At 37.4% G+C, this 18,154-nt stretch overlaps 2 protein-coding genes across 2 annotated transcripts in view; both read left to right on the top strand.

Moving 5' to 3' along the window:
- The window catches only part of LOC130429885 (V-set domain-containing T-cell activation inhibitor 1-like), a 101,114-nt gene that overhangs the window by 43,571 nt on the left and 39,389 nt on the right, over nt 1-18,154 (top strand). The window lies entirely within an intron of this gene.
- Nucleotides 7,252-14,828, top strand: si:ch211-165i18.2 (uncharacterized protein LOC100149646 homolog). The gene is made up of 2 exons (XM_056758714.1): nt 7,252-7,760; nt 12,522-14,828. The coding sequence occupies exons 1-2, from the start codon at nt 7,479-7,481 to the stop codon at nt 14,004-14,006; spliced, it is 1,767 nt and encodes a 588-aa protein (XP_056614692.1). The 5' UTR covers nt 7,252-7,478; the 3' UTR covers nt 14,007-14,828.

Here is an 18,154-nt window from a genome sequence, read left to right as displayed (position 1 = left end):
TATAGCGAGGCGGTTGTTATAGCGAATACAACCCCTTCAGGCTGATTTAAGATCCCTCCGCTTCACGCCGGGCTCCTAAACAGCCTGTCGGTGTTGTATTCGCTATAACAACCGCCTTGCTATACATTATCCCTTATTTAACATAACATGTCTAGATGTCTTTAAGCAATTTTCCTTGTGTTGTCAAATAGGCTAGACCTCTAACGGTGTACTCATGGTAAATAATAACAAGCAAATTGTTCCAAATTATGGTTTCTTCATAAGGTGTGTAACCAAGCTTTTCTTTGAATAGGGACAGCAGAATGAAGAGAAAAAGTGATATCACCAACTTTTTTCTAAAGAAGCAAAAGTCAGGTGCAGATCAGGGCCAAACAGATCCCAGTCCCAGTGTCAGCTGTTGTAGTGAACCATATGTAGGTGGTGGACAGGGAAGTCAAGAAGAGAAAGATAATGACACACAAGAACCCAGTGTATCACCAGCAGGTCAGAGCAGTGAGCAGAGGCAGTAAATTGCGTCTTAAATTCAGATTGTGTGATGATTTTTGTGCAAAGTATTATAGTATAATATCCAATGATAATTTTATAATTAATTCAATTTCAGAAGAAGACCAGAGTGAGACGGTTATTTCTACCAGGGATGGGGAAGATGGCGAGCCAGTCCTAATAGAAAAAGAAGAACAATGCACTGAACTCCCCACACTCAGCTCAAGAATCACATGTGCACCAAAAGGACCAAGTGGTAGGTACATTAGCCATGTACAAAAACATTAACAGTATAATAGCCATGATCTAGACTAGTGTTATTCACTTTTTGATCTAGTATAATAAAAAGTGTCTGTCGTATTTATTTCATTTCATTTTTACTTAAAAACATCTCAAGATCAAAGGATAAATAACCTGTTCAGCCATGTCTCGCCAGGTTTCCACGAACCCAATTTGGAAGATTTACAAGGTCATTCAACAGCTTTTGGTATAAGGACAATCCATGGCTAGAGTACTCTGTAAGTCAAAATGCGAGTTACTGCTTTGCCTGCCGCCACTTTTGCCTCCCAGGTTCCACCGAATCTTCCTTTACATCTGAATTTGGGTTTTCCAACTGGAAAAAAGCATTATTTAAAGATTCTGGTTTTAAACGTCACTCAAGATCAGACCAACTTGCAAATGCAATGTATGCTTGGGCAGAATACAAAAGAAGCAGGGAAAGTGAGAAATCAATATTTGATGCCTTAAATGAGAATAGAAAACAGCAAGTTGAGAAAAATAATAATTACATCAAGACAATTGCCGAGGTCTTACTCTTAACTGCTACTCAAAACATTGCACAGAGGGGCCACAGGGAGGGTGGTGAGTCTGAGAATGAAGGCAATTTCTTAGCCATTTTGAATCTCGTCGCAAAGCATGACCCCTTTATTGATGAAAGACTTGCTGCACAAGGCAATGCTAAGTACACTAGCCACCAAATCCAAAATGAGATGCTTCAGGTTTTAGCAGATATGGTGCAGAAGCAAATTGTTGCAGAAGTAAAAGAAAGCGAAGTGTTCAGTGTATTGGCAGATGAAACAAAAGACTTGCAAAAAAAAGAACAAATGTCTTTATTGCTGCGATACTATTACAGTGGTGCTGTACACGAAAGATTCCTGCACTTTCAGTCAGCAGAAAGCTTGGATGCAGAAGGTCTAACCAAAATGATAGTTGGATGTTTGGAGAGGCATGGACTTGACTACAGAAACAACCTTATTGGCCAAGGCTATGACGGTGCATCAGTAATGAGCGGGAAACATTCTGGTGTGTCTGCACGGATTAAAAGCAATGCCAGGTTTGCATTTTATGTGCATTGTAGTGCTCATTGTTTGAACCTTGTTCTTGTTGATGCGGTGAAGTCAGTGCCTGAAGCTGAGGAGTTTTTTGCTCTTCTGCAGAGTATTTATAGGTTTGTGTCTGGCTCTGCTGTCCATATGAAGTGGCTTGATGTTCAAAAAGAAATGTACCCACGTGAAAAGCCCAGGGAACTTCAGCGACTTTCAGATGTTAGGTGGGCTTGCCGGTACATGGCATGTAGGACTATGAGAGACAGGCTTCCAGCAGTTTTCACTTGAGAAGAATAGTGGAGATAGGAAAATAGAAGCAAAGGGTCTTTTGGCTCAAATTGACCTACAGTTTATAGGACTTTTGGTTACTTTTTGAAAAGTGTTTGGGGATGTGAAAATCCTGTCTGACATGCTCCAATCCAGAAGTCTTGATCTGGTTAGAGCAATAGATCTAGTTGGCTCCCTTACAGACACATTAAAAAGCTACAGAAGTGACTGTACATTTGGTGAATTATGGAAGGAGATTGAAGAACTTGTGCACCACTGCAACATTAGCACAGAAGCACAAAACAAGAGACGACCAAAGACCAATTTGAAATTTCTGAATTCACTTGTAATGAGCACTGTTGGACAGAGGCACTCTGAGTTTGCAAACAATGAAGAGTTCAATAAAAGTATTTTCTATCAGGCACTTGACTGTCTTACAGCAGAAATAGATAGGCGTTTTTCCAAAAAGAACTGCGAGATAATGGAAGGAGTGCAGTCCCTTGACCCCAAAAGCCCATCATTCTTAAAAGAGGAACCCCTGCTTGCTTTGGGGAAAACATTTGAGTCAGATTTAGAAGACCTTAAGCATGAGCTTCATCAAACGAGACGGCTTCTTTTAAGAAGGGAGAAAAGTGGAGAGAGACCAGCTTCACTACTTGAGTTTGTGGGGTTTTTGGAACCTTACAAAGAGGTTTTCCATGAACTTTTTAGGCTTAGTAAAATTTCGGTTGTGATTCCAGTTAGCACTGCATCCTGCGAAAGAAGTTTCTCTGCCCTTAAATTAATAAAAACACACCTCAGGACAACAATGGCAGATGGTAGATTAAGTCACCTGGGCATACTCAGTGTTGAGTCAAGGAGGGCATATTCCATTAATATGGAGGACTTTGTAAAACATTCTGCTTCATCTCACCAGAACCGCAGAATTATGCTGTTCTGAATCTGAATGTTTGTATTTGTGAACTTGGTGGTGCCATACCAAGGGTAGATGCAGGTTATACCTGGTACAACTATTGAAGTTTATCATTAGAGGCAGTGTTAAAGGGCTCTATGTTTTTTTGTATTGTTGTTCTACTATTATTCTTGTAGTACATGTTTGAATGTGTACAACTGCCTAGTCCGACCTTGTTTTGACAGGTCCAAGTTTACCTCAGTTTTTTCTCTTGGACTTGATTAGTCCAAGGAGCACTTTGAATACTTGTTGTTCTATTTTTGCTGTATACTTAATACATATATAATTGTGTACATTTTGGAAAATAAACAACTTTAATTTAATCTATATACATTTTTTGTTAAATAATTTATTTTTACCTTGACACCCCTTTGCCACCCCTGTTTTTAAAGTGTAGCTCCGCCACTGGTAGAAGGTTAGTAGCACAACGTGACAAGAGGACCAGTGGTAATCATGAAAGAATTAACACACTGGCAATGGAAAGGAAAGCGGAGGCTGACTATAAGGTGTCGAAAGATAATGAGAAAATAGCAAACAGGTGCGCAGGAGTGTGAGGGAAAAAACAGCTGCGCAGAGAATGCCAGGAAAAAGAGAGGAACGTTAAACCCGAGACCTGACAAATACATCCTTTCTATTCAACTTTTGTCCTTCAGCAATATAATATAGACTTGCTTCAGTCTTTGTACGAGCGCTTGAAAATTTCTGCGCTGTCTCGGAATCAGGGAGAGTCTTTTTGAACAAGGCAGATGTGCAGTCCATTCTTTGCAGGTCATGCATTCTGCTTCAAACGGATCCCATCCCAGATGAAAAAACGGGAATTTTCTTCGTAATTCATCTGTGAATTTACATTTACGTTTGGTCATCGTTAACGCTATTCAGGTGCCATGTGCCACTGACAAGCAAGCTGCTTCCCTCGCTATTGCTTGTTGCCGTGGTGCTGAGGGATTGAGATGCACTTTGTTTACGTAAGTGCGTGCGTACGTACATTACTGACCAATGGTGGCGAGCAAGAAGGTGTTGCTTTGCAAAAATGATAAAACGCATACAATGAATGACGACTGTAGAACGCAAAACCCGAATCGGGGATATTTTAGGAAATTTTGAAATCCCGTCCTGAGGCAGTTTTTTTTGTCGCAAAAAGAGGACATGTCCGGGAAAAAGAGGACGAATGTTCACCCTATATAACGTAGGATTTCTATGCTCGATAAACTTCCTCAGCGATTGTACAGGTTTCCGAAAGTTTCGAACATATAAAACTGTTTCCCCAAACTTTGCATATTGATCCCCGTAACTACAGATATGTACTGTAAAGGTACAGTATTGTTACAATGAGTTACTCTGTAAATTCTGTATAGTTAGGCGGTACATTGCGGGCCGTAGCCTAATCTAAAGCGTTACCCAATCTAAAGCGTTATCTAAATAAAAAATCTTGCTTCTCGCACCAGAGGAAGAAGTGAAACAACATCTGTTCGAAAACTGAAGTGGAAACCAAAAGCTGCATTTGAAAGTTCTCTGTTTGTTTGACAGTAAATCAGTGTTTGTGCTTTAATATTACCCCATCAGCAATCTGAAGTGAAAGTCCCATCATATTCCTCATTTCTTCTTGTTTGTTCATTTAAAGCACACCCACAATAAAATCACTGACCTCAACCGTGTACTTAAAATAAGCATTGCTCCTTGACTCCTTGAAAGTGGTCACAAGCTTCCTTAAGGCGGGGGTTCTGTCGTGATTCTGCGTCAACTTGTCATGTCTTTCCTGGTCTTGGTTTAGAATCACAGCAGGATTCCTTGTTTCATGTGGAGAGAGGCTTTTTGGCGCTATTGGCTTGCCATACTCTCTCTCCGGTCCTCGTTTCTGTTCCCCCCCTTTCGTCTCGTTATTGCTTCCTAATTAGTTCATTCCCTGTACATGTTTCCCTGTTGATTTAGACCCCTTTAAATAGTCCTCATGTTTCATTGTTCTGTGTTCTTTTTGTTTACTGTGTTATATCCACTGCTGTACTGCCGTGATCCTGTTTTCTCATGCTCGTGTTGCTGTTACCGTTCCCGTTGTTAGTAGTCAAGTCAAGTCTTAGTCAGTGTTAGTTAAGTTTTTGTCAAGTGTTGTTTAGTCCACTGTTAGTGAGTCTATGTGCTGTCTTCATTCCCAGTCATCCTGTGTTCTTGCCGTTTTAGCCCATCGAGGGTGTTTTGTTTTGTTCTGTTATTTTGTTAATAATCGTTGCCTGTTTTCCCTCACACCTCGTCTGCCTGCATTTGAGTTCTCTCTGCCATCCCGCATCCCTTTCACGACAGTGTATATTTCCACCATGATCTCCAGGAATAAGTTTTAGCTAAATAAGGATTTTTAAGTGTTTTTTTTAAATGTACTTTAATAAAAACATAACTGGTGCGCATCTTGAAACAACCCAATTGAATTGATATATTTTGAGTTGTGTCAGTGCAAGTCCTTTTCAATCAAGACAGATCGGACTTTTAAGTTTGGAATAGCTAATAAAGTGTGATAACATTCGGAGTAACTTTGTTTGTTCTCCTGTACCCTACTGTTGGTGCAATCATTTTATAACATTTATGTAGACAGAAGCTAAGAAACCAAATAACTGATCCTTTACTCTTTAGCGATATACTGATGACATGGTATAGATTAGTTGTTATTCAGAAAAATAATTTTTAGAACATATACAATACACTCTTCGTGGTGCCATAGAACTACCTTTTCTTCTCTAAATGGTTTCAAAAACCATGTTAAACAGGGAGTCTTCTCATGTTGAGATGGTCAACTTGTCAAAAAATTGGTTTGGCATATAACGTAGAATCTCTGTGCTCGATACACTTCCTCAGCGATTGTACAGGTTTCGGAAAGTTTAGAACAAATAAACTGTTTCCCCAAACTTTGCATATTGTTCCCCGTTACCTACAGATATGTACTGTGAAGGTACTAGGGATGAGTCACGAATTTCGAATATTCGAATAGTATATTTAACTCTAGAATTTCGAATAGTGTGGGCGATCTTAAAAAATTCGCCGTGTTTTACGTGTAACGCGTTCATGTAACCAAAGGGTGGCGCTGCAGATAACGACTGCACCTAAAACCTAAAAGCTGTCAATCAATAGACAGTAGAGGAAAACATTTTCCCACAAGAATTGGTAACGAAGTTACGCACACTGAAGACCCGCGTGACATAACGGAAATGATAAATTGAGACGATGTCAAAAATGTATTCTGTGTGGGGTCCTTTAATAAAATGATTGAGAATAATGTGCAGTGCAAACTCTGGAATGCAAAGCTGATTTATCATCGATCAACAACTACGATGCACAAGCATTTGAGGGCGAAGCACCAATAAGGTCCATCCACAGGTCAGCAATCAGTTGCTAGTTTATGGTCAGAACAACCAATTTGGATGCCAGACGGACGGAGCAAATAACGGCTCTAACTAGCAAGATGATCGCTAAGGATATGCTTCCGATCGGCTTTGTCGGAGGAGAGGGTTTTAAAAATCTTATGGAGTTTGTACAGCCCGAGTTTACTGTTCCGTCTAGAAAAACGATCACTGCCAGACTGGAGAAACTTTTTCATGACAATAGAAATAGAAGCCTTTTGAGCTTTTAATTCATGAAATCGCTCCGAACTGTTAATAAATGACGTCATTCGGTTAATATGTTTTAACACGTGTTAAGTCTGGTCTTTAATATATTTTCTTTGATCAATCGCACTGTTTTTAGTTGGTATAAATGTGCATGCTCATATTTTACAAGTAAATGTTCTAGCATTATGAGCAGTTGATTCTGGTCGTCGTACTGTTAATAAGTGCCGTCATTCGGTTGTTAAAATATTAATGTTTCAGCACGTTATTTTAATGTATTGCTTGATGTAAGATTGCCTATTCCATAATACATAAAGCAGTGTGCCGTCATACGGATTTAAAGCGTAAATGTTCTCTCTCTCTCTCCGTTTGTGTAATACTGTAAATTAGTCCACGTGGGGGAGGGGTGCGAATTTCGAATAGTTCTCATCGATCTTCGAATATTATTTTTGCTTTAAATGCCCATCCCTAGAAGGTACATTATTGTTACAATGAGTTACTCTGTAAATTCTGTATAGTTATGCGGTACATTGCGGGCCGTAGCCTAATCTAAAGCGTTATCTAATCTTAAGCGTTATCTAAATAAAAAATCTTGCTTCTCGCACCAGAGGAAGAAGTGAAACAACATCTGTTCGAAAACTGAAGTGGAAACCAAAAGCTGCATTTGAAAGTTCTCTGTTTGTTTGACAGTAAATCAGTGTTTGTGCTCTAAAATTACCCCATCAGCATTCTGAAGTGAAAGTCCGATCATATTCCTCATTTCTTCTTGTTTGTTCATTTCAAGCACACCCACAATAGAATCACCGACCTCAACCGTGTACTTAAAATAAGCATTGCTCCTTGACTCAAGAGCAGCTTCGAACAATGTTTGTTCTGGGTCTCCTCACCTGTATCACGCTGAGAGCATTCAGCACTCAGGCAAAAGTGGTCACAAGCTTTTCTGAGTGTAGCACGTTTTTCTACAAAGGCAAAGCACCAGAAGGAATGGATCAGAATGCCAAGAAAATATGTCAGAAATTGCAGAACAAATTTTATTATGCTACACTCTACTCAGTTTCTCACAGGATTCCTCTCTACAGCGCCTACAAGCTGGATTCTACATGCTCAGACACCGGGAGGAAAGACATCTGGCATGTCGAGCCACAGGTATACTTTATTTAAAAGTTTAAGCTCTGTATTTCATAAACAGTGGTGTTCTTATAGTTTAATGTTTGGTCTCCATTTTGTTTTGTCATTTCAAATACAACCCGAATTGCGTAAAAGTTGGGACGTTTTTTAAATTTTAATAAAATAAAAACTAAAAGACTTTCAAATCACATGAGCCAGTATTTTATTCACAATAGAACTTACATAACATAGAAAATGTTTAAACTGTGAAATTTTACATTGTTTTCCACTAAATTAGATCATTTAGAATTTAATGCCTGTTACAGGTCTCAAAAAAGCATTTTTTTTTGAAAGACTCAGTTGGGAGAACATTTAGATGTTCAGCTAGAGGATAGAACATCTAGCCTCTAGCAGAGGCTCTCCAATCTCCAATAGACTCCGTAAACAGATTGTGGAATACTTTAAAAACATTGTTCGTCAACGTCAAATTGAAAAGGCTTTGCAAATCTCATCATCTACAGTGCATAACATCAGCAAAAGATTCAGAGAAACTGGATAAATCTTTGTGTGTAAGGGACAAGGCTGGAGACCTTTATGCCTTAGATGGGCCCTCAGATGACACTGCATCACTCACCAGCATGATTGTGTCAATTACTAAATGCAAGGGCGTAGATTTGGTTTGAAAATTGGGGGGGTTGAAGATCCCAGATAGCACACGAACATCACGGAGACGTCTATTTGATGTGTGTGTTTACATCTGGAAGACGTATTTTTTAGAGTGTTTGCTCATCTGCAATACGTCTATAGGACGTTTCCTGTTAGAAGATGTCTTTAAGATGTAATGATTTAGAATGTATGTTAAACTGACATCTTATAGATGTCTATCAGATGTTAGTAAACAGCAGATGCTTTCCAGACGTACGTGTGCTATCTGGGGTTGTATGCTGCCTGTTATTTTATTTTTATTTTTTAATGTGTATTGTTATTGTTATCTATCTATCTATATCTATCTATCTATCTATCTATCTATCTATCTATCTATCTATCTATCTATCTATCTATCTATCTATCTATCTATCTATCTATCTATCTATCTATCTATCTTTCTATCTATCTATCTATCTATCTATCTATCTATCTATCTATCTATCTATCTATCTATCTATATTTACCTCGAATCTGTAAAAAAAACTTGTTAAGAGATAATACACCTCATAACATTATGAAATTCGAGTATAATCTTCATTCATAAAATTCTAACATAGAAGAGATTATAAAAAGAAAGAAATTGAGTATTGAAAGCGCCAGTAGGCGGCAGCGACGGCAGCGATTCACTGTTTTAATGAGTAAGCCACTTAAATTATTAATTTATCCAATTCGTTCAAAAGTCTGATTATTTTCGGAAGAAAACAAACATCAATGTGAATACTTTTGTCATTGATAATTACAGACACTATTGAAAAATGAACTAGCAAAACAGATGGCTGCTTTGGTAACTTGTTATACTGATAGTTATAGCTAAAGACATTGCAATGGATTAGCTAGCTAATATATATGGTGTGTACTTAGCTATTATTACACAATATTCTCACACCTCATTCTCAGTAAATGCTTTATTTTTTTTGCTTCCCTCTTTGACCAGCAGTTAAATATAGTCCACTGTGCAGCGCTTCTCTTCATTTTTGGCGTACATAAGTTACCCGTGTGCTCTCCCATTCAAACACCACTCGCGTTGTTTTGGTGAAAGTGCGACTCATTGGTTGGGCGGTACCAATCGGTTCAATGGAGGGGGAGAATTTTTTGTCTAATTTATTATGACAAACTCATAGGGATTAGGAACAAAATTATTTTCACAAAATAAAGTAATTCTACATATTTTTCATTTGATCTACTGTGATTTTCATGTTGAAATATTGGAGGGGTTGTAACTGATGGATTTGAATATTGGGGGGGTTACCTCCCCCCCATCCCCCCCATAAACTACGCCCCTGACTAAATGCAATGCAACTTGCATGTTTTGGAAGGCTTTGTGAATGCTGGAATGTATATAAAGTAGTGGTGGGCATAGATACATTTTTTTAATCTAGATTAATCTAGATTAATCTTGGAATTGATCTAGATTAATCTAGATTAAAATGGCTCATTTGAATTCTGCCGAAGGCATTCAGAATATGTGTGCTACCCAAATAATGACTAAAAGTAAATCTTTGAGAACGGGTTTCTCAAGCCAGGTGACGCATTAGACCAGGGGCTCATCTCCTGTTTCCAAAATGCATCACAAACTGCTTGAAAAAGCTGTTCTACTATGATAATTGATGATGAAAATTAAATTATCTTCAATAAGATGTACTTGTGCTTACTTCCCCATTAGCTAAGGGATGCTCTGCGTTTACGTGGTTCTTGAGACTGGAAGAGCTCCTACATTACATTTACATTTATTCATTTAGCAGACGCTTTTATCCAAAGCGACTTACAAAGAGTGAGGGAGCAACAAGCGATATGTCATACAGGAGCCATAATACATTAGGTGCCAATACAAAGTTACTGGGTTCAACTAAAGCTAGACCACTACCTGTTGAGAGAAAGTGTTTTTTTTAAACCAACTGTATGTAAACCAATTCCGTACAGTAAACCAATTCCACATTGAACAAGGTGCAAACAACCTGAGTCTTGTCGATGTTTCCATTGGGAAGCTTCTTAAAAATAAATTTTTCCTGAAGCAAACCCGCCGGCTTCATAGCTGCATCCATGTTAGCACGTCACGTTTGATGTGGTAATTACACAGTAACGTTATGTTGTGTTCAGACCAATTTCAACATTTTTTTTATCGCGCGATAAGAGTCTCACTGCGTTAACGACGTTAACGCCGTTAACGGCCCACCACTAATATAAAGGTTTTAGAGCAACACATGCTTCCCTCCAAACGACGTCTATTTCAGGGAAGGCCTTGTATAATTCAGCAGGACAAAGCAAAACCACATACTGCAGCTATTACAACTGCATGGCTTCATCTTAGAAGAGTCCGGGTACTGAATTGGCCTGCCTGCATCTCAAATCTTTCACCTATAGAGAACATTTGGCGCATCATTAAACAAAAAACACATCAAAGACGACCACAAACTCTTCAGCAGCTGGAAACCTATATAAGGCAAGAATGGGACCAAATTCCAACACCAAAACTCCAGCAACTCATAGCCTCAATGCCCAGACTTCTTCAAACTGTTTTGAAAAGAAAAGGAGATGTAACAGCATGGTAAACATGCCCTCTTTCCAACTATTTTGAGACCTGTAACAGGAACTCTTTTTGTGCATAGAAATTGTTTAAACTGAAAAATGTTAAAATTTTATGTTCTATTGTGAATAAAATACTTGCTCATGTGATAACTTTAATGATGACTTTAACTTTATTTGATTATAAAAACAACATTTGACTAACTGTTTTTTTGTTTAAAGAAGTTACAGTTACGCCATGGATTAAACTCCTTTATATCCGAATGCCGAATGCGCAGATATAAATATACGCAGTGTGGCAAACAAACCAAAAAACAATGATGTAGTATCATATACAATTCTGGTGCGGCGCCTCTGTCACATGAGAACTCTGTCATGTCGGCAGCTGACTAAAGAGGCAAATTTAATTATGACAGTTGAGTTCGCATTAACAGAATTTTGCATTAAATACTTATTTGTAAGCCTTACAATACATTATATGCATTACCACTCTAATGACAGCACTTAAAATTATTTACATTTAACTCTATTTATGATGTAGAAATGTTTAGTTAGGAATAGACTCAGTATAATATATTGTTATCATCTTTGGGTAGGATATTAATTATCTAATCTAATCATCGTCATATAGACTGTTTCAAGATAATACATCCAATAATTTCTTCATTATAATATGTGTTTATTCTTGTAAGAAGATTGTATTGTTTTCATTTGCTTTATTTCTGAACACAATTTATTAATCTCAAAACTTGTATTATCATCTAGGCAGATTTTTAGGTCTTTATTATGCATTTGGAAGTTTAAACATTCTACTTCACATCGCTTTTGCTCTTTGGGAAAGTACGGTAATATTTCAACTGCCCAATCAAATCTGTTTTTTTACTTTGATTGACATGCTTTTTTTTCTTTGGGTATTTCACAAGACAAAACAAATATACATTAATGAGATCACAGATTATCCCAATTCAGTGACATGCGTTTTAAATTATATTATAATAACAAGTAATTTATTATTATTATGAAAGCAATTTAGCCCCTTATTTTTGTGGGGGTGGTAAGGGACCTGGGAAATGGATAGCGGGGCCCTGGCCCAAAAACGGTTGAGAGGCACTGAAATAAACCATGAACAAGAGTAGGGAGAGCAGTGATAACCCCCCTAAAGATAAACAGAACAGAACAAACAGACGTCTTTAGTTCCTATTAATTCAATGTAATTGAGACTTAAGAAGATCATTAGAAAGTCAAGTCCCTAGTAGATACGTGAGGTGGAGTTGGGGATGGCGAAGGGCAATTGTTTGTGAGCAACACGATAAACTGCTGATAGCTAAAAGACATTAAAACTGAAGCTGTGATAGCGTCATGTTTCTATAGGTAGATGTGGCTCAGCTGACTCACGTGACCCACCAGAACTAACACTATTTGCTTGTTTTTTATAGTTATCGTCCATAGTGTGAACGCCTCTTAAGAAGAGAACATTTTCCCCCATTTAATTCAGGGAAAACTCAAAAGTAATTTCTTATCGATAGTAAAGCATCAAACTAACCATCTAACATAACATTTCTTTGTTAGATTTCAAACCCTCTGTCCCCAACTGATCACATGATCCTTGAGAAAGACTCTGATGTAAACACCATTAAAGGAAATCAAGCCGTGAGCAGTGACTACGCCCTCACCCCATATGACCGAGGTCACCTGAACCCCAACAGCTTCCAATGCGGCGAAGGCCGTACTGCAACATTTACGCTGACCAACGCGGCACCCATGGATCCGTGTTTTAATCGTGTCCACTGGAGGAACTGGGAGACCACTCTAAAGAGATTTATAATTAGCAAACTTAACCTGGATGGTCGTTCTGCAACTGCCTACATTGTAACAGGTACAGTACCGAACGAAAACGTACGTATACCACAAAAGGAAACTCCTTTGGACTCGGACAGGGTCACAGTGCCCTCTCACATCTGGACAGCTGTCTGTTATAAACACAACTTACCTGAGAAGTCTTTCTCCTTTGGCTATATAGGACAAAACCAGCCAGAGCATGGCGTGAGCCTGATGACTCTCTCTACACTTGAACGTCGTCTTCGTGAGCTGTCAAATATGTATCGGTCACTTAAAATTTTTGAAGGTTATTGTTATCAAAACAATCTAGATGAGGATGAAGTTGAAGATAAGTTTGAGAAATTATTAGATCCTATATTGAACGTTGTGATGAACTCGGTCACGGAAAACACATTCAATGCAATAACAAAGGCCACCAAAAGAAAAGCTGCATATGGAAAGAGATTCACGGTAACTGAGCTGACAGCAAAATTAGGCTTTGATAGTTTGAGCGATTATTTCTATGTGAGAAAAAAGCTGAAGATTTTTGCCAAAAGTAATTGTCTTATTACTAAAGTCAGAAAGTATATGACTGATGGTGTAACAGACCTAAGAAAAAGGGACACAGCTGAGGGATCAGATTCTATCGAGTGCCAGTTGTTTCCAGATACAGGGGAGAATGCAGCCGATGGATCTCCCTGCTCAAGTCCCTTTTACTCTAGCGAAGGCTATCTATGTTTCTCAGAAGGTAAAACTAAACCCTGGTGCTCATCTCCCTGCCTTTACAAGGAACAATTAAATGGCTACAGTTGTTACTCAGGCCAGAAGATGATAGAGTGCTCCCCGCCATACTCCCTCATCACGGCTAAAGGAGAGAGGTGCTTGAGCGATCACCCGTGTGCCACGTACGGCTACGACTACTACTGGTGTCGGACTCGGCACGGTTTCATTAATGATGACTGGGAATACTGCAGCCCTCCGCTGTGGAGGAGTAAGGCTGAAAATGGGAAGTATTGCCGCAGTGACCGTGGCTGTGCCAAATACGATAAAAGCCAGCCGTGGTGCTACACGGATGATGGCAAGAAACAAAAGTGCTGCACTTCTGATGACTGTCACTCGGCTGTCAATGACAAAACATGCAAGCCTGATCACCCCTGTGGCTACCATAATGAAAAATACCTGTGGTGCTATACTACCAATGGAAAATGGGATTATTGTTGCACATCATGTGCATGATAGTTGGTTTACAATGTATCGACCATTTATTACTAATAAGGACTTTGTAGAATTGATTATGTTCATGGAGAACCCTTACTAACCTAGAATCTTAGTAATATAAAAATAAATACTCTGATATGTGCTTCTGAAATTAACAGCAGTTTATGACAGTTTTACTGTGACAGTTCCAGTTCCTTTTTTACACTTGTCTGTTTAACGCTACCGTCACGGGTCGATCTGTAGTCATTGAGCGGCTAGTCAGCCTGAAAAGGATGATGAGAAGAAAAGCCCTTTGAATTATTTGAACTATCCACCATATTATTTAACACTAAGGTAAACAATGTGATGTACTTCCTTTTTGCCTTAGACTTCCGTTTTAGTAGCCGGCCGATGGAAAACAAAGGAAGCGGTGTCGCGGCAGCATGCTCAAAACTCCAATAAAACAGATCTGGTGAATATTTTTTTACTAACGCGATGTAGCCTTCATACAAGGACGGGAGGATGTAGTGGCCTGATATATCATATGAATTCTTTGGTCTTCGTACAACTACAAAAGTACATAGAGCAGTACCAGTAACGTACATGAACAGTGGGAAAGTTGGTCTAAATTTGTACATGACACAAACCACAAATTCGTGTATTTAAAAGCAGATGTGAATCGCAGTCAAAGTGGAGCAAACATTCCTGGATCCTCACAATTAATAACGGAAAAATGGAGACGGCTGGTTGCTCTTATATCGCTGTTCTCAACCGAGAAGGATCCATAACAAACTTTCTAAAAAGATACTAACCAATAAACTGTCTGTTTTTATGACTATTCAATAAAAATGATTTCATGTTTGTTTATTCTCTCCCTTGCTTTAATCCTCATAGTAACATGGTAAATGAAGCTTTCAGTACTGTTTAGTGTGTCGACAAAATCTAAATGTGATTTGGATGAAAGCTTCTCCCAAATTAATGAAAATGTTATACCCTGTAAGTGTTAACTTAGTCATGCAGCTGCTATCCCCCTGTTAGCCTGTTAAGTTTTAAACAGCTAAGTACATGTAAAAATGCTAAAAGCTAAATTTTAACTGATGCTAATGTTATTATACAATTATTAGTCTACAAGACTTTGAAAATAGTACAAATACACCTGCTATGTTCTTTTGCTTCTCATTGGTGGCATTATTTTCGACTACAGACGGAAACGACAGCAGACTGCTCCCTGGTGGTGCAGACCCTACATTACCTAAGTAATCTATGTACAGGAAGGATCGGTTCTGACGGTTACAGACAAGGTAAAAGATAAAAAAGTGAATAAGTGCTGTCACAACAAAAACACTTTACTATAATGTCAACAATTCACTAGTGGCTAATCTAGGGAATTAGCTAATCTTTTTCCTGACATTTTTGATTGTTTATGCAGTTTCATAGTTACATATCATTACAGTTACTATTAAATGGGTGGTAATCAAATTACAATTACATCCGAAAGGTATTTGAGATTAGCTCAGTTCAAGTCCAAGTTTAATTACTTGGAATTTTAATATCATTCATTCCATTTAAACATGAACAGAAATGAATGTAAACAGCAATCAGTGATTCTCTGACTCTGACAATCTGCAAAAGTATCCTAAACTACAGTCACAGTTATCACAGTGATAAGTTTCTTAGTTCTGTCCTGAAAAAGCCATTTCACACAATAGAAGTTTACATAATCTGGACTCCACAAGACAAAATTACTTTTTTATATAAATTGCCACATTAAAAATGTGCATACATGTACACCCTTATTGTCCTTTTGTCGTTACATGAATGTTCAACACTCACAGACTAGTTGTGGACTATATTGTGCAATAAGGGGAAACAGAACTGGTTAAAACTTATGTTGTTTAAAATAATGCAGAGGAAAGGCAAATCCTCAGTTTGGTGATCCCTTTGTGTTAAGTACTGTACCTTATTAGTATTTCAAAGTATTCAAATTTTTTTTGTTTAAGTTACAAAATTTGTGTAATCTAACTAAATAAGTTACAGATTACTTTTTAAAGCAAGAATTTTGTAATCTGTAATGAAATACATTTTAAAAGTAACCTGCACATTTATCAAGAGGATCATTTATAAAAAGAAATCCAAATATTATTTACGCACCATCGTGTTGTTCCAATAAAAAAAATCATGTATTGTTATTTATTATTCAGAACAGTAATTTAAAAGGTTATGTATGAGTTATGTACGGCATGACTGGAGAACCAATGGGGATTTTACAACTGGTTTTCCAGAACCAATAATTTGGCTAATAATGCATTAAACAGCAAAATAGTGCATCAGAATGTCCCTAAACAGTCGGTAGATTGTGCTATGCATAAGCACGTTGGTTGGACCCAACATCAAACTATGAAACCATTCGCTTTCATAGATGGCTACTTCTTTCCTTGCTCACAGACATGATACAAACCAGAAACTTCCCACTAAATTTGACCAGTCATTGTAAAATATAAAACATTGTTGTGGGCTGATTTTATTAATATTTATATTTTTCATTCAATAACTTTTGTAGTGCAGAATAATCAAAGCAATATATTAATGCTCAGTTAAGTTTGATATTAAAGATAAAGCATTTACCAGATAAAAATACACTTTTCACTATGTTCTGACACATCATGGTTAAATGTCTCCATCTAGGGGCCAGTAACAGTATTACTTTAATATTATTATTTTTTTAGAAGAGAGACTAGGCCTTGAAAACGTTTTGTTACATTGGACCAATATTTTTGTGAGATTTATATATATATATATATATATATATATATATATATGACATGATATTAGATTTGTCACTTCATTTGTAATTTATTGTTAAAATGTAATCTATAAAGTATGATTGTGCTGCACTTTCTGAGATTGTATATGATTTTTTTCTGAAGGTTCTTTCAGTTTCAATTCATAACATTTCTTCACAGAATTAATCAACATGTATGTACTAATGAATATGTGTCTGCAAAGCTTTGCTTTTAAATTGAGAAATGAAGACAAATGTATCTCAATTTATTTATAAAGCACAGTTAAAAACAATAACAGATTAACCAATGTGTACAATGTTATAAGTAAAAATAAAATAACAACAGCAACATAAAACAAGAAATATCACATGTCATAAGATGTAGCAAAACAATACTTTCTTAACTTAAAAGTGTATAAAGTTTGTGCAGTTCTAATGTGGATAGGTAAACTGTTCCAGAGTTTAGGTGCTGCTACCGCAAAAGCACGGTCACCCCTGGATTTTAGTTTGGACTTTGGAACCGTTATCAGTCTCTGATCAGGAGATCTAAGACTTCTTCCTGGATCGTGTTCACACAGCAGATCAGAAAGATAAGGGGGAGCAAGACCATTTATACATTCAAAAACAAGCAAAGGCACTTTGAAATCAATTCTCGAATGGACTGGAAGCCAGTGCAGGGACATTAAAACAGGAGTGTTATACAAACACCAGTTTAAAGTCTTGCAGACGTATTTTGGAGCATTTGTAGTCTGGATAATGAAGAGTAATTTATACCCAGATAAAAGGAATTACATTCTAGAAGAAATTAAAGCATGAATCACAGTTTCTAAGTGTTTAATAGAAAGAAAAGACTTTACTTCATCCAGGGCTCTTAATTGGTAAAAACGTGATTTTACAACTGATTAAAAAAATATCGGCCTATCAAATTTAAGTGCACTATCTAAGACCACACCCATGTTTTTTACACATGGTTTTGCTGAAGATCTTATAACACCAGAACTTAAGTGAGCAATGTTTAGAATATCAGTGGAGCTGAACACAATGAAACAATGAGTTATTACATCACTGCCGAAACCCTGGGTGGTTCATTTTACAAAGGGTGAAGGTCTCAGTGTTGCACCTTTATCTACAGGCTGGTGGTTTAACCTTGAACATCATAAAAGGTTTCATTCAAGTCTGATTAGTATTGTTAACCTGTTATGGAAATCTGATATTTCATTTTCATTTCTTAGTTGCTTTGGATGAATGTGTGCTAAATGAATAAATGTTTGAGCCATTTATGATCAATTCCAGCTCTTTGAGAAGTGTTACCTATACATACTTTTTATCTCTAATACATTATAATACACATTATAGAACATATAAAACAACTTTATTTTTATTTTCGGTCTGTACATATTGGCAA

Source organism: Triplophysa dalaica, chromosome 10 (assembly GCF_015846415.1).
Source record: "Triplophysa dalaica isolate WHDGS20190420 chromosome 10, ASM1584641v1, whole genome shotgun sequence".
Lineage (NCBI taxonomy): Eukaryota > Metazoa > Chordata > Actinopteri > Cypriniformes > Nemacheilidae > Triplophysa > Triplophysa dalaica.
This window is presented reverse-complemented; position numbering and strand designations above follow the sequence as displayed.

What these genes read in the sequence shown, in the direction of transcription:
- si:ch211-165i18.2 (XM_056758714.1), top strand. Translation starts at nt 7,479, where the DNA reads ATGTTTGTTCTGGGTCTCCTCACCTGTATCACGCTGAGAGCATTCAGC. An exon ending in TCTGGCATGTCGAGCCACAG is followed by an intron (nt 7,761 to 12,521) that starts GTATACTTTATT and finishes TTTCTTTGTTAG; the next exon opens with ATTTCAAACCCTCTGTCCCC.